At 49.9% G+C, this 15,950-nt stretch overlaps 1 protein-coding gene across 4 annotated transcripts in view; it reads left to right on the forward strand.

Annotated features, from left to right (window-relative positions):
• Positions 1 to 15,950, forward strand: part of FAM174B (family with sequence similarity 174 member B) — a 35,021-nt gene that overhangs the window by 7,461 nt on the left and 11,610 nt on the right. For 3 of the 4 annotated variants that reach the window (XR_006887634.1, XR_006887633.1, XM_046654691.1), the window contains exon 2: positions 11,621 to 11,752. Coding sequence is in view for 2 of the 4 variants with exons in the window: in XM_046654691.1 (XP_046510647.1) it covers positions 11,621 to 11,752 (132 nt within the window). In the remaining 2 variants the exon portion in view is untranslated. Of the gene's footprint in view, positions 1 to 11,620; positions 11,753 to 11,903; positions 13,244 to 15,950 lie in introns of those variants that run through there. The other variant, XM_046654690.1, reaches the window with a different exon arrangement.

Genomic DNA, 15,950 nt, shown 5'->3' on the forward strand with positions numbered 1-15,950 from the left:
GCCTGTGTGCCTATTGTGTTTGGGCTCTGCAAACGCGGATTCTTCTTGAGACCCGAGGCACGTCGAGGCGTGGGGCACCTCCAGTGTCAGCGTCTGCATGGCGTCCTGTAGGGAGAGGGTCCCGGGAGGAAAGGTCTCCCAGATTTCAGCAGGGAAGGCTTAAGGGGTTGTGTCCGGTATTTTAGTTTTATGGCTGGTATTTGGTTCTAACCATTTGTAAAGGGAATTTCTGGGACTATGAATTTAGAACTATGTTGTCATGGTTTCACCGTAAAAATCCGTACTTAATCTAAGGGCCGTCTGCCGGGAATCCGGACTTGATCTTTATATTCCTAGGGGTGCAGGGAGGAGGAAATTCACTCCCCCCGGCCGGTGTGGAGCAGAGAAGGGGCTGGGGCACATGGGGAGAGCCTGGGCAGGGCTCCTCAGGCCTGAGAGGGCTGCAGGGCCTTGCAACCTCTCAGGTGTGGGGTTTCTTTGCACTGAGAGCTCCCCTGACCTCTCTGCCTCCACCCATTGTACAGATGAGGAAACTGAGGCCCAGAACTGGGAAGGGCTTATTAAGGTCATCCAGTGAGTTTGTAGGGAAAGTCGGACTTAAGCTGAGGGGTCTTGATGCTCAGCTTGGCCTTTACTGGGCCTCCAAGACGTAGTAGGCTAGGTTTTGGCCTGGACCAGCTGGGCCTCCCCAGTACCCAGCCAAGGACCCAGGAGAAAACATGGCTGAATGGATAGAGCGATCTTCCCAGTGTATTTAATGATGCCTGCTGTGAACCTAGAGGGTTTGTGGGGACCCTCTGGGAACACACCAGAGGCTAGGGTGCTTCCAGTTCAATCTGGGAGATGGCTCTCCTTGGCAGATGAGAAGCAATCCAATTCATGAGGAGAGTGATGTGTCAAACAAAAGCATCAACCTCGAAAGGACGGCCCCAGGGCCTTTGGTGGGGACAGAATGGCCTGGGGAGGAGGATGGTTAGGACTTCAGTGTGGCAGAAGAGGTCCTCCCAGGACCAGATGGCCAGGGAGGGTTTGTGGTGGGTAAGGTTTGTGAAAATGGTCATGATGTTGACAATAAGAATAGCAACTAGTATTTATTAAGCCCTTGCTGTGTACCAGGCTCCATGCTAAGTGTTTTCTGTGTGTTTCCTTGTTCCTATGATGAGAGTGCCGTTGGAGTCCCCATTTTACAGAGGAGTAAATCAAGGCACAGACTGATGAGTGTCTTGCTCAAGGCCACGCAGCTGGTGAAGGGCAGCAGTGTGGCTCCCAATCCAACATTCCTCACCCTTCCCCTGTTGCAGACAGGAATTCCAGCTGGAGGATTTGGGGAGTTGTTTTGGGTCAGAGGAGCAAATGGAGGATTGGAATACAGGAGTGAAACAATCAGAGGGCTGCTTTAGAAATGCTGACCCATTTTAGGTGCTTAATAAGTGTTTGCTGAGTGAATGGATAAAGAGTGACATGGCTGAGTCGGGGTGCGGGGTGGCTCAGAGACCCGTGGAAGGTGCTGAAAGGACCAGTTGGGGGCGCTGGAGACCCGAGTGGATGAAAAGGAGGAAGAGGAAAATGCCAGGATGCCCTGAAGGACCGGGAGAAGGGGGAGATGTGGTAAAGGGGGTGGTCAGGCAGGGGAGAAAGCTTGGTGAGAAAAAGGATGTGGTACAGGTGAAACTCGCTCATGGAGATGCCAGCCATGCAGCTGGACATCTGGGCTTGAGGCGGAGAGGTCAGGAGCGTCTGCTGAGAAGTGACTGTCTCTCAAGTGGAGGTGGTGGTAGCAAGGACTGACATTCCCACGCCTCCCCTACCACGTGGCAGGGCCAAGTGGTTGTTAAAAGGGTCACTTATGACGTGTGTCCCACAGCACAGTGACCCCAGAGTTTCCAGGCTGTGGTTGGGTCCCCTGGGTCCACCAGAGAGTCCCTGTTGGCTGTCTTGCCACTGCCCTGGAAACCATGGAGCTGCCCTAGAGGCTCCTTCGTCACTTTAAGCCTGGCTTCCCCTACCTGGCATCTCCTGTGAAAGCGAAGTGAGCCCAGCCCTTGGCAAACACACTCAGGAGCTGGAGGAACAGGTCTTGGGGCGTTTGCAGTTGCCATATTTCATGTGCCTCCTCAGAAAGGTCAAACCCTGGGTGTGCTTATTTTGTCTTGGAAGAATGACAGTTAGATCTATCCCTCAGGGATTGATGGGGAAAGAGAATCAAGGGTGGGGAGCAGATGGAGGCAAAATGCTATAGTGTTAAGAAGAAAAATCCTAAGACATGTAGTTGAGCTCTTTGGGGTTATCTGGCCCACATTGTGTGATCCTATATGAAGTATAAGCCCCCCAGGGCACACTCTGTATTGTGTGCTGGATGCAGGCATTGGCATCAATCAACAGTGGTACCATTTTGTTAATCCTGAGGGGATGGTGCCCAAGAGGGGAGGGAAGCAGCTAGGTTGTATAAATAGCAACTGGTCCCCCTCTATCGTGACTGAACTGCTGGTGGACTGACAGAAGGAAGCCCTGGGTTGAATGTGGATATCAGTCCGTGTCTCTGGGCTCATGATTTTTAGCTGAATTATTCAATATCACTCATGCTTGACACCCATGACCAAATAAACCGTGGCCTGGAAACTAAGTCAGAGGTTGCAAACTGATGGCCCAGAGACGTGTGTTTTAGTTTAGTTTTGTGTTGATCTGCACAGTGGTTTTAACCACTGGGGTGGTTAAGAACACTTAAAAATCGGGGGTGTTTGAGTGAAAATCTGGATCTGCTTTTCTTGACAGGTGGGAATACCTGGAAACACAAGGCCTCTGTTCCATGTGACAGGAACGGGTGGGAGCTGGGGAGTGGCCATTCCAGCTCGACTGGGTTTGAGTGCCACTCCTTGTGTCTTCTTGACTCTGAGACAGAGCGTTGGTCACCATTTGTCACTGTGTTTGTTCTAATGTTTCTGTCACACCAGGCTGCTTCACTGGTTTCCTGCGCCTGTGGGGCTCTGGGGCATTTGGGGCCTTGACATGGTGCTTGGAGTCATTGCGCTTGACTGGGCGCTGGTCCTGGAACAGAGGGGCCCTGGTTCTGCGGGAGGGGGCGGCCCCAGGACAGGGGTAAGGTGTGGAGATGCCGCCGGGTGCATCTGGAAGGCTCTGGGACACCCGTGTTCAGGAGGGCTGGCCGGGGCCGTGTTAGAGCTGGGCTGCTGAGATGCGGAAGCTCGTGCTGCAGTGGCGGAACTGCTTTGGTCGTGTGTAACCGAGTGCCTCAACTTGCCCATCTGGAGCGGAGTGGGGTGAGATTCATGTCACACTGGCCTTCTCAGTGGCTTCTCTCAACTGCTCTAAGAGGAGGGGCTGTGTCCAAGGCGGGAGAGGGAGGAAGGCTGGGACTTGGGAATTGTACCACCGGCCACCCGCCTTGGTGGTTGGTAGTGGTGGCTTTGCCACCCAAGCCCAGGAGTGATCCTAGGTCATCGCTCATTTTCCAGGGGAAGCAGCGCTGTTGTCACAGCCTCTGGGGCACCTGATCCCTACAGGATGGAGTGGGGGCTGGGGCTGGAAAGTGGGTTCTGGAGTCACGTTCTTTCTCTTTTCAAGTCTACTTGGTGGTTAGGGAAGGCTCAGTTATGTCTTGTGATCTGAGGGAGAAGGTTCAGGGTGGAGGTCAGAGGTTAAAAGGGGACAGACCTCTGTCCCCAGAGCACCCGAAGCTTCCGCCAGGCCATGAGGCCCGCCGGTTTGGCACTCCCATCCACTTGCAGCAGCTACTTGATTTGGTCTCGTCCTCCACGTTTTGTTTTCATTTTCTATTTTCATTTTTCTAGATATCCAAGGTTACATGCTCTTTGTGAGAAGTAGTGTGGTTCCAGCAGAAAGCCAGCTACAGAGCTACTTTCATGGGCTTAAGATGAGAACAGCTAAGGGGGAAGAAAGGTTTGAGTTGCTGGGTTTGGCTCCTGAAGTCAGCAGATGAGCAAAACCACACTGAGGAGGCGACGTGCAGCCTCTGGGCAGGACAGAGGGACTCCCACGCCAGCTCCAGGAAGAGGCAGGTGTGACACATGCTTAGTTCATTTTAAAATTTTATTTTAGTTACTTACTTTGAATTTTATTTGTTTTAAAAATGGGTCGTATAATTACAATGCTTGAAATTGATGAGGAGCCAGTGTATAGTCTCCTCCGACCCCTGTCGCTCAGCCACCTAGCTTCCTTCTCTGGAGCTGTCCATCCTTGTGACTCTTTCCAGAGAGATTATATAAGTACACACATGAATGTGATATATACACAGGCCTGTATAAGTATACATCTATTTCTCTGTTTTTGATAACAGCTTTATAAGATGTAATTCACATACCATACGGTTCATCCATTGGGAGTGTCCAATTTATGGTTTTTAGTCTATTCACAGAGCTGTGCACCATCACCCCAATCAATTTCAGAGCGACACCCCCCAGAAAGAAACCCTGAGCCCATCAGCAGTCACCCCAGCCCCGTCTCGAGCCCCAGCCTTCGGCGAACTCTAGTTAACGTCAGTTTCCCTTCACGCTCCTCCTTCCTGGAATTTTCCTGGCTATTCTTGCTGCCCTTTTTTTCCCCTCCTCTGAACTTTGGCATCAGCTAGTCTAGATTCTCCAGCAAAAATCCGTCAGTGTTTTCTTTGATTTTGTGAAGCTTGTAGATGAATTCAGGAGGCATGGGATCTCGATGAGGTTGAAACTTTCTAGTCGAGAGCGCGGTGTGGCCTCCTTCTCTTGACACCATCTTCGCTGGGTTGCTTTTGGTTGTAGCAGGAGGTGGCGGGCAGCCAAGAGATCTTGCGACTGCACTTCTGGCTGCCTGAGAGGTGTCCCTGGGGGGGCCACTCCAAGGGCATGAGGAGACCAAACGTCTGAGGAGAGTTTCCTGCCTCTCGTTGGAGTGTGAAGAGCTCGGGTCCTGGCCTCGGGCAGCCTGAATCTGAGTCCCACTCACAGGGCAGGTTGTGTGCTGCCTCCTGGCTTCTATCTCCCTGACCCCGTGATGCCTCACTGGCTGGAGGCTGCGATGAGACGATGCATCAGTGCCTGGCACCAAGGGTTGCTGCCTCATGGTGGCTGCTGTCCCTATTACCCTAGTGGAGCGATGATGCAGGAAGGCCCGTGTACGTCAGAGTCTCAGGTTGATGGCACCCTGCAGTGGGGGTGGTGGCTATGAATGGAGACCACAGGAGCCTGAAGAAGGGGGAAACCTGGCCTGCCCAGGCTGTCCTGGCAAGGCCTTGTTGGGGAATGGGAAAACGGTGGCCCCATGAAGTGGATAGGGTGAGGAAGCACCATGAGGATCTGTCACCAGAACCCTGACTGCACCTGGCAAGCAGTAGAAACGGACACGAGATTCAGGTTCCGGGTGAGCGACTTGCCCTGAGGAGTGGCGGAGGCGAGATCCAAACCTCCGTGTCTGGACACGTGGTCTGTGGATCTGACCGCTCTACCCCGGAGAGCTGAAGTTCGAATAACAAACTCGCCCTCGAGGGCTGGCTTTGTTTAGTTTCTCTTTGGGGGAGGGCAGGAAGGGAGGCCCCTCTCCAAGTCGGTGGCCCAGCTCCAGGCTCCGCTCGCTCGGCCCTGCTGTTTGCACAAGCAGCCGGCTGGCGCCCCTTGGGAAACCTGCTTCTGAGCAGCTGTTGAAAGGGCCTTTGAATAAACAACGCTCTGGTTTTAGGATTACATTTCAGAGTGAAGAATTTGAACTTCTCCTCTGTCTTGTTGGAAATGTGTGTTTTGGTTCCAGTGGAAGAATCCTGTGTCTCTTCCCGAACTTCTCTGGCCTTGCCTGTTCCTGGGAGGCACAATAGGGACATTTCCTTACAACCCCCCTTTGCAGTTTCTTCGTTGAGGCCACCTGGTTTAATGAGACCTTGTTCCAGAAAAGAAAAGCTGTGGCAAGGGTGCCGTGCTGTTGAGGGTGGGCCAGCAATATCCTTTCCCATCTTTGATTCCTGAATCTCCTATGACTGACAGTTTTCGCAGCTGCTGTGCTGCTCGGGCGCCCACCCCACCCCCTGGATGGTTGAGGAAACCGCTCTGTGTTTCTGCAGAAACGCTGAGATTGAACCTAAGTCTGACCTTCAACCTGTGCTCATTCTAGAACCAGGTGCTTCCTCCTCAAGGTGCGTGCGTCTGGGAGGTGAGGGCTCTGTCCCTGAGGCTGGCCCACTGTGCCCTGGAGAGGCTGGGGTGACTTCAGATTCTCCGTGGCCGTGTGGCCTTCACTGTCTCCTCAGGCCAGGGTGCTCCTAAACGCCCCATGAGGGGGTCTTGAGGATGATTGTCTTCTTGGAAAACCTGTTCACAGGGGAGCCGGAAGCAGAAATATTTATGATACTGCCATGGAGAAACTCTTTCTCTATAATTGTTTGTTTCTAGAGCAGAGAAGAGTCCTAAGGTTTTAAAGGGTTTGAGGAAATGAGAGAATTATATGTGTAAGGTTTACTCTTAAAATGTGGAGAAATCCCAAGATGGTGTTTATTCTCACAATGATGGTTCCTCTTCATGCTGGGCCTGCCCTTGTTCCTTTGAGATCTGGTGGCACTTAGAATTCTTTAGGTTGAGTGACAGAAAACCTGGCCCAGACTGACTTTGGTGAAAAGAGAGTAGCCTTGTAGTTACCAAGGACGGCTGGCTTCATAGTGGGTTGGAACATGGTCTCTCTCTGTCTGATCTGTTCTCTGCCATGTTGGCTTTGTTTTCCATTTCTAGAAGGTGGTAAGATGCCAGTGAGTATGGGCAGGGCATTTACTGCCCCTTTTCCTGCCTTCCTAGCAAAGGGTCACTGGCCCTGATAGGTCACGTGCCCTCCCAGACTGCACCCCATTGCCATGGCCTGGGGGTTGCAACACGTTGGCTCTGGCTTGAGTCCCATGTTCCCTCCTGGAGTTGGGAGTGCGGTCAGTGGTCAGGCCTTCTCAACCACAGGGACCGTGTGGGACGGGGATTCACTAAGGCCACTGAGGATACAGATGCCCAAAGGAGGGAGGACACGGATGCTGGCCTGCCCCAAACTGGCACATGTCCTGAAGGAGTCACGATTTAGAGAGAGTTTATTAGACGTGCACCCAGATCAACTTGAAATAGGAACGTGTATAGAGTGACAAGTTCCAGAACGAGAGTTTCTGGGTGTTAAAGTCGAGCGAAGTCTGCTGGGGATATGGAGGGGGTTTGCTGTTGGGAGGGAGTGGGAGGTGGCGAGGAGAGCTGGTGCCCGGCCTCTTGGCAAGCATGACGTGGGTCAAGGTGACCCGTCAGGGAAGGTGGCGCTGGGGCAGCCCTTGGCCCTCTTTTGAGCAAATCAGGAACGACATGCACTCACTACGCCCTTGGGTTTTCCTGAGTTGTCTCCACAGTCTAAGCTCTCAAGCCCTGGGCACATTGCAAACCGAGTAGTCGGGTAGCACTGTCACTTAAGCATGTGCGAAGGAGGCGCAGATGTCCAGCTGTCTAGTCATCGGGTCGCCTGCCTTCAAACCCCGACTCTGCTACTTATTAGCCATGTGGCTATGGGGACGTCAACCTTTCTGAGCCTCAGTTTCCTCAGCTGTAAAACAGGTAACAACAGTGCCTTCTAAGGTGATTTGTATGTTTTCCATGCCATCGTACGTGTGAATTGCTGAGCCAGTACCCAGGGAGAGCTCAGCTGTTGTGGACTGTTATTAATTAGAAAAGACACATCGGGGGGGTCCCTACTCAGAGAAGAGAGAGCAGGATGTGGCAAGGTGGTTTCGGCTTTGAGCTGTGTCCGGCTTTCATGGTCTCCCTCTCTGAGGCGGGATGGCACATCCTCTGACCCCAGGACGGTTAGGCTCGGCAATCTGAGGATATGCGGGAAACGCTGAGCCACTCTGTTCACACGTTTTCCTGCTTCTGACTCGCACAGCTGGTAAAGGAAGGGTTCGCCTTTTAATTTGGGAGCAATGTGAAGACCCCCTTCCCCCCTACCCCACCTGACTCCATTCATACATCGCGTAGTTTCCCCCCTGCCCGTGGAGGCCCTCCTCGGTGCAGCCCGTGAGCCTCTGCCACGAACGAGCTTGAGTCTCTTTTGACTCACGAGTCCCAGTTTTCCCTTATTAACACGCTCGACAGCCAAACAGCAGAAGTGACTCTTCCTTTGTGAGGGGTGTTGTGTCTCAGAGAATTGACTGTTTGAGATGTAATTTCTTCAGCTCCTTCTGTCGGAACTGGCGTTTGAAGCGTGCATGAGGACTCTCGCTAACGGCCTTCTGGGTTAGTCAGGGTTCTCCAGAGAAATGGAACCAAGGAGATAGAGATGGAGATTTATTATAAGTAATTGGCTCATGCCATTGTGGAGGCTGACAAGCCCCAAGGTTTGTGGGATGAGTGGGCAAGCTGAGACCCAAGAGACCCAGTGGGGTAAGTTCCAGTCCCAAGGCTGGCAGGCTTGAGATCTAAGAAGAGCCAATGTTTCAGTTTGAGTCTGAAGGCAGGAGAAAACAAAACAAAAGGATGCCCCAGCTTAAAGGCAGTCAGGCAGGAGGAACGCTCTCTGATTCGTGGGAGGATCAGTCTTTATGTTCTATTCGGGCCTTCAACTGATTAGATGTGGCCCATCCACGTTAGGGAGGGTAATCTGTTTTAGTCGGTCTGCTGATTCAAACGTTAATCTCTTCCAGAAATACCCTCACAGACACACCCAGAAATAATGTTTGACCAAATGTGTGGGCACCCAGTGGCCCAGTCAAGTTGACATGTAAAATGAACCATCACACCTTCTGTGTAATCTCAGGGTTTACAATTATTTTCTGAGGTGATGTGGTTGCAATGGTTGGCATTAAAGCATGTGGGCCATGATGTTCTAGAGGCTGGGGTTGTTTTCCAGCTTCTCCGTGGGTAACTGTTAAGGGTCTTCTTTTGAGCTAAATAGGTTAGTTTTCTCATCACCAGATTCTGAGGCAGGAAGACTGAGTCGGGAAGAAGGAAGAAGACTTTATGGGTGATTGGGATCCACTCCCATGAAACAGGGCTGAAGTCAGAGCCTCTGGAACCTTCTTCCAAGGTCAGCAGTCAGTCCTGCCCCAGGGCCAAAGACTAAACGAGGTTTCAAGTCTTTTTTGAATCCGAGTTTGTGGTTTCTAGGCTTCACGACACCTGAGAAAGAGTCACAGGCAGCCTGGGAGCCTTCAGCCTGTAGCCATCGGGCGGCAGACTCTCCAGGCGTCTACAGGTGCGTCCTCAAGACCTGGCTTCACTGGGCGGCTCCTTTCCTAGGACCGCAGATGCTTGTTCAGATGCGTGTGGGGAACGGGTGACCTGGGTGCACGGCAGGGTCAACAGAGGGGCGTGCCCCGCTGCTTGCAAAGCCACGTGCTCCCTCCCCACAGCGTGAATCATCTGGGCAGAGCCAGGGGGCCGTCTTCCAGAGGAAGGTGTGGTGTGTGGGTCTGCGTAGACGGGGAGTTTGAGTCTAGTCTTGAGGGCTTGAGGACGGCTGGTTTTCCTGTGGCTTTGCCTTGGGTTGCTTGTGGCATACGGAGCTGTTTCTGGGCTTAAATTTCCCCCATCCGGTATTAGAGAGGGAATTGGTCGGGGATTATAAATCATCTCAGGCAGAATGCAAAGATTTATTTCCCTCCTTTGAGGGGAGGTGGAGAAAAAGAAGAATCTGGGGATGGTGAGCACATGGGGCCAACGGCGTTTATAAGGTTAGTACTGACACTCCCGCACAAAGCCTGCTTCCAAGGTACCGTTGTCCCAGGGCCATGCGGGAGGCGACTGGCTGTGCCCCTCCCGCCTCCCACCACCAGGCTTGGCATCTGTACCGTGCTTCATCCTGTCTTCAAAATCCAAGAAGTCTCACACCCGTGCCTCTGAGCGTGTGTGTGCGTGTGTGTGTGTATACTGTGGTGAAAGCAAGAGGGACACACAACTTTGGGGTGGGGCTTGGGGCTCATCAGCTTCATAGCTGCTTTCTCCCCGTCTCCCAAGGCCTCTACCCAAAGAACCACAGGGAGCAGGTACCATAGACTGTAGAGGTTGCTTTACGCCAAAGATACAGACAAATATGTGTATTTTATATGTAAGTGACACTTTCGTAGATTACGTTTCTGTTTAATCAGACTAGGTACGATGAGAGCAAGTTGCTGCCTGAAGGTGCACTTCTTTTTTCATTATTTTGCAAACTTCTTGAAGAATTTCTGCTTGCGGAGGACAAGATCTCACATGTGTCCTTGGTGTGATCTCCCCCCGGGAACGGCTTACAGTTTGCAGGAAGAATGCTTAGAGAATATGATTCTTCAGTGCCCCACTTAGGATTTTTGGGCTTGGCTGGTTCTCAGATATACTTCAGAAGGAGGGACACTAGAGAATACAAGACATTTGGAGAAAAGGTCAAGATAGTGGGGAAATAAATGCAAAGAGCATCAGTAGTCATAATAATAGTAGTATTCCCGGTGGCATCATAAACTTTCAGCCATGCTCCATATATATGGCATCCTTCATGCAGAGGGACTGACGCCAGAGACCCAAGTGGCCTCTCTCAGCACTTTCCCTGTGGTCCACAGTGACCCTCTACCATCCCAGAGGTAAAAGCTTAGTGTTGTAACTTGCTATCCTCATAAATCCTTGTGGTGGATACGATATTGACTCATTTTTACAAGTCATTGTCATACAAGAGAGGCTGTAGTACTTCTGTTTATTATTTTTGCTAACAGTATTTTTTTTTTTTTTTTTTTTGGTGAGGAAGATTGGCCCTGAGCTAACATCTGTTGCCAATTTTCCTCTTTTTGCTTGAGGAAGATTGTCACTGAGCTAACATCTGTGCCCATCTTCCTCTATTTTGTATGTGGGACACCACCATGGCATGGCTTGATGAACAGTGTGTAGGTCTGCACCTGGGATCCGAGCCTGTGAACCCCAGGCCACTGAAGCAGAGCACGTGAACTCAACCACTATGCCACTGGGCCAGCCCCTACTAACAGTAATTTTTGCTGAGAGCCTCATTTGTAGGCTTGTTAAACGCATCATCTCATTTAATCCTCCCTCGCCTGTGAGGGACAAACACTACTCTTATCCCATTTTGTTTATGAGGAGACTGAGGCTTGGGGAGATTCACTGACTTGTCCATGATCACCCCGGCAGGGAGTGCCCGAGCCCTGACCCTAGTCCCACCTGGCCGGCCCATAGGCCAGTGCTCTCAATGCCAGGCGCTGTCGTCTGTGCTCAGAGGAGAGACCTGCAGACACAGCGGGGCTGGGTGGAGGGTGGGGGGGAAGGGGGGTAGGGGTCAGGGCTGTCGTGCCTGTGCAAGCGCAGGGCTAGACCTTGTCCTCATTGAACATTTTGATCTTTTGCTCATGGTGTATTTTCTTTACGTTAATTTTGCCTTTCTAAAATATTGCATTTGGGTATTCTTTATCTTGATTTCTGGGGTTTTCCGTGCTCGGAGCAGGTGTAATCATCTTTGCTTTGTGGATGAGGATGACGAGGGTCAGCGAAGCCAGTGACCCGCCCGAGGTCCCGTGGCTGGAAGTGGAGGAGCTGGGGTGTTGGCTAGGTCTCCTGGGAGCCTGGCTGGAGGCAGCGGCCTGGTTTCCCCAGGTGGGGATGGTGGAGTTCTCAGGGATGTGCTTCTCCTCTGCCAGGTCGGGAAGGAGGCTGAAGAAGACCCGCAAGTATGACATTATCACCACTCCAGCCGAGCGGGTGGAGATGGCCCCGCTGAACGAAGAGGATGACGAGGATGAGGACTCCACAGTATTCGACATCAAATACAGGTCCGGGGTGGGGACGGCGGCTTCCTCCTGGGCTTGTGGGCGTGGGGTGGTGGGACGGTTCATCTCTGAGAACACCACGAGGTCGGGCTGTTCTGTCTTTGAGTGTTGGTGCATTCTAATGATGGGGAGAATTGCTCTCATCCCTTCCTAGGGCACACAGCACCCGGAAAGCCAGCCGAGAAGTACTGCCAAAGAAGGGGTGTTCCCTGCTTTTCCCAAATGCCAACACCGAGAAGCCACCTTTATGAGAGCAAAAGGGGGGCTGGATTTCAGGCAACGAGCTTGTCGTGCACCCGCTGTGGGAGACCTGGTCCCAGCACCTGCATGTGCCACACGCCGTGCGCACAAGTGGAAGCTTCTCATTCAGCTTCACTTAAGTCAATGCCGAGAGTGTGGGGGGGTGGTGGAGGGGTAACTCCTTGGAGGAACCGATGAGCCCCAAAGATGGGTGTGTTTCCTAAAAGAAGGTCAGAATGACTGTGCCTTCAGGATTGTGGTGCCTTTGGGATCCTTTTGGGATCCTTTTGGAATGTACTTTGGATATGTGAGATTCTCCGTGTAAGGGCTAGGGGTGAGCACAGTTTAGAGGTGAGGGCTCCAAGGCCCAGAGAGGGGCAGTCGCTTGCCCAGGGACCCAGTTATTAGTAGCAAAGGTGAGACACAAATCCAGGCTGGACCCAGCCCTGAGCTTTCCCCCCAGGGTTCTCCAGAGAAGCAGAACCAATAGGATATGCATCTCTGTACAGACAGAGATTTGTTGTAAAGGTCCAATCTGAAGGCCTGAGAACCGGAGAGCCAATGGTGTAAGTTCCAGTCTGAGGGCAGGAAAAGACCAATGTCCCAGCTCAAAAAGAATTAAGCAGAGTGAATTCTCCTTTATCCCACCTTTTATTCTGTTCAGGCCTCCAGTGGATTGGATGAAGACCCAAGAAGAGCTAATGTTTTGGGTTGAGGCTGAAGGCAGGAAAAAAACCATGTCCCAGCTCCAAGGCAGTCAGTGTGAGGGACAGTCTTTATCTTCTGTTCAGGCCTTCGACTGATTGGATGCGGCCCACCCACACTGGGGACAGCAATCTCCTTTACTCAGTTTACTCAGATACTTGTTAATCTCACCCAAAACACCCTCCCAGACTGCCCAGAATAATGTTTGACCGTATATCTGGGCACTGTGTGACCTGTCAAGTTGACTCATGAGATTAACCATCACACATAGCTTTTCCACACCTGGGAAGGCAAGTCTTCCCCGCCTCTCCTGACTTGATCTTATTTGGCACAGCCTTGGCTATTCTTAGCCCTTGGCCCTTCTATATAGATCAGTTGTCAGATTCAACAAAACAATGTTTGGGATTTTGATGAGAACTGCACTGACTCCCTAGGTGGATTTAGAGAGAATCAGCCTCTTTATGTTGACTCTCTCAACCCATGAACATGGAATGACTTTCCATTTATTTAGCTATTTTTTAAAATGCCTTTCAGTGCTTTCAAAAATTTCTCCATAAATATATTATAATTTTTTTTCTTTTGGTGAGGAAGATTGGCTCTGAGCTAACATCTGTTGCCAATTTTCCTCTTTTTGCTTGAGGAAGATTGTCTCTGAGCTAACATCTGTGCCCATCTTCCTCTATTTTTTATGTGGGATGCTGGCACAGCATGGCTTGATGAATGGTGTGTAGGTCTGTGCCTGGGATCTGAACCTGCGAGCCCAGGGCCACCAAAGCAGATTGCACAAACTTAACCACTACACCACTGGGCCAGTCCCTATAAGTTTTGTTAGATATATTCCCAGGTGTTTCACATTTTTAAGAGAGATATATATGTGTGTATGTGTATATATATATGTATATATATATATACACACACATATATATTAACTCTAAAAAATACTATTTTATTTATACTCACGTCTGAAAAAAATGACTCTATTATCCTGTTTACGTGCATACCCCTCTTGGAAACAGAGTTTGTTAATCAGTCATACTTAAGTTTTATGAAGAACATACAAACATTAGAACATGGATTGGTTATAGATAGAGTGGGGGAACAAACCATTAGCTATAATTTGCATTTTCGATAAAGAGCAGCACCCTTTGAGAAGAACCAGAGCAATTAGTAATATTCATCCATACTGCAGAATAATATATACATAAGAAAGTTAGCGATGGTATTGATTTTATTCCTAAGCTGTTTTATCTGTCTCACATTCAATGCACAGAAATAAAACATAAGGTGAAGAAAATTACGTCCTTGTTGTTAGTCATAGTAAAAAGGGTCTGTTGCATCCTGCAGGCCTGGGAGTGTGGTACAATGGGGAGTGCTTGATGGCTTAAGTGGATCAGCGCCCTGTTTTGATTCTGAGCCACTGAATAGCATCTCATCCGTATTTGGTGCCTGGCCTAAATCGTGGAGCTGTGATAGACTCAGCCAAATAAGAGAAGACCCTAAACAAAGAAATAGAACCGTCAGTCTGTCCAGAAATTCTACTTACAGGCTCTGTCTTGAGTATAAGGTAGAAAAAGGGCCCTTTCTTGAGTACGTGGATCCCAATATTATTGCAGTCTAAAGACTGCTGGCTTGATATTGGCTCTGGTATAATGAAGATAAAGTACACATTGAAACCACTGTCAGATTAAGAAACTTCCACAGCTTGTCTCAAGTCTTCAAATAGTGGAGCATGTTCCTTTTCTCGGCTGACAGTGCTGCATTGGCTTTGCTGCTGGCCGTGAAACTGCTCACCAAGGGCAAATGTTTAAATGGAACCACCTGCTAGGTGTTAAAGGAACAGATAATACTTCTGTTTTTTGAAAGTCCAAGCTTACTACCTGGTCTGTTGCGAGGACAAAAGCAGGTAAGAAACTGGGTCTCAAAGCGTGATCTGGAGCGCTTTCATTGGCCACGGTGATAACCCCACTCCGTCCCCATCTGATACAGCAGTAGCCTGGAACCCTTCCACACGCAGTTGTTTTTGACACAGGAATCACGTTAGGTCCTTCAGGTTCCTCAGTGTTTCTTCTCCAGCCCTACTCTGGGCAGAAGCTCAGGACCCAGCAAATTTACCCAGATCACCCGCGGTAATGAATCCCCCTGTCCCGCAGGGTCAGTCTCCACGCCTGGGTGTCTGCTTCCCCGGCTGCTGGCTCCTCTCTGCCGTCACTTTGGGGACAGTTTCAAAGACAGGTTCCTCCGCAAACTGCTGTCACATGATTGGTGACCTCATCTCTGATATCTTTTTTTTTTAAAAAATCATTTTCTAACTTTTTGTTCATGGTGTCTAGACGTGCACTTTGATTTTTTAAAATATTGATTTTTGAAAGCCAGCAACCTCACTAAACTCTTATTAATTCTAGTAGTGTAAATGAGGATTCTTTTGGGTTTTCTTTATGGATGTATCATCTGAAACTAATGAATCCCACCCACTCCCCTGTGGTCCCAGTCCTTAAACGTTTTCTCTCTTTTTTTAGCCTTTTTGTCCTCTTGGCCTCGAAGTCATTGTTAAATAGAAGTGATGGTAATAGGCATCCTGTCTTGATCTTGTTCTTGATCTTAAAGGGTACGCTTTCATACTGACCACTAAGAATGGTGTTTGCTATAGGGTTTTCTAGATTTTACTTTTTCCAGAAAGTTTCTCTCTTCCTAGTTTGCTAATGTTGGATTTTATTAAATGTTTCTTCTAGCTCCATTGAGAGGATCATGTTTTTTTCCTTTAATCTGTTACAGTGGTGAAATTATATTCATTGATATTGCTAATATTAAACCAAATTACGTTTCTGAGATCACACGAGCTTGGTCGTGGTTGTGCTATATTTAAAAAAACAAAAAAAATCTTTTTTTTTTGAGAAAGATTTGCCCTGAGCTAACATCTGCCACCAATCCTCCTATTTTTGCTGAGGAAGACTGGCCCTGAGCTAACATCCATGCCCATCTTCCTCTATTTTATATGTGGGATGTCTGCCACAGCATGGCTTGCCAAGCAGTGCCATGTCCACGCCTGGGATCCGAACCCATGAGCCCTGGGCTGCAGAAGTGGAACGAGCGAACTTGACTGCTGTGCCACCGGGCCGGCCGCCTGGTGTTATCTTTTTATGCACATTGCTGCATTCATTTTGCTGCTGTTTTGTTTAGGACTTTCTTATTTCTCTTAATGACCAAGAGTGGCTTATCATTTCCTGTTTTATAATATCCTTATCAGGCTTTGGTGAAA

Source organism: Equus quagga, chromosome 2 (assembly GCF_021613505.1).
Source record: "Equus quagga isolate Etosha38 chromosome 2, UCLA_HA_Equagga_1.0, whole genome shotgun sequence".
Lineage (NCBI taxonomy): Eukaryota > Metazoa > Chordata > Mammalia > Perissodactyla > Equidae > Equus > Equus quagga.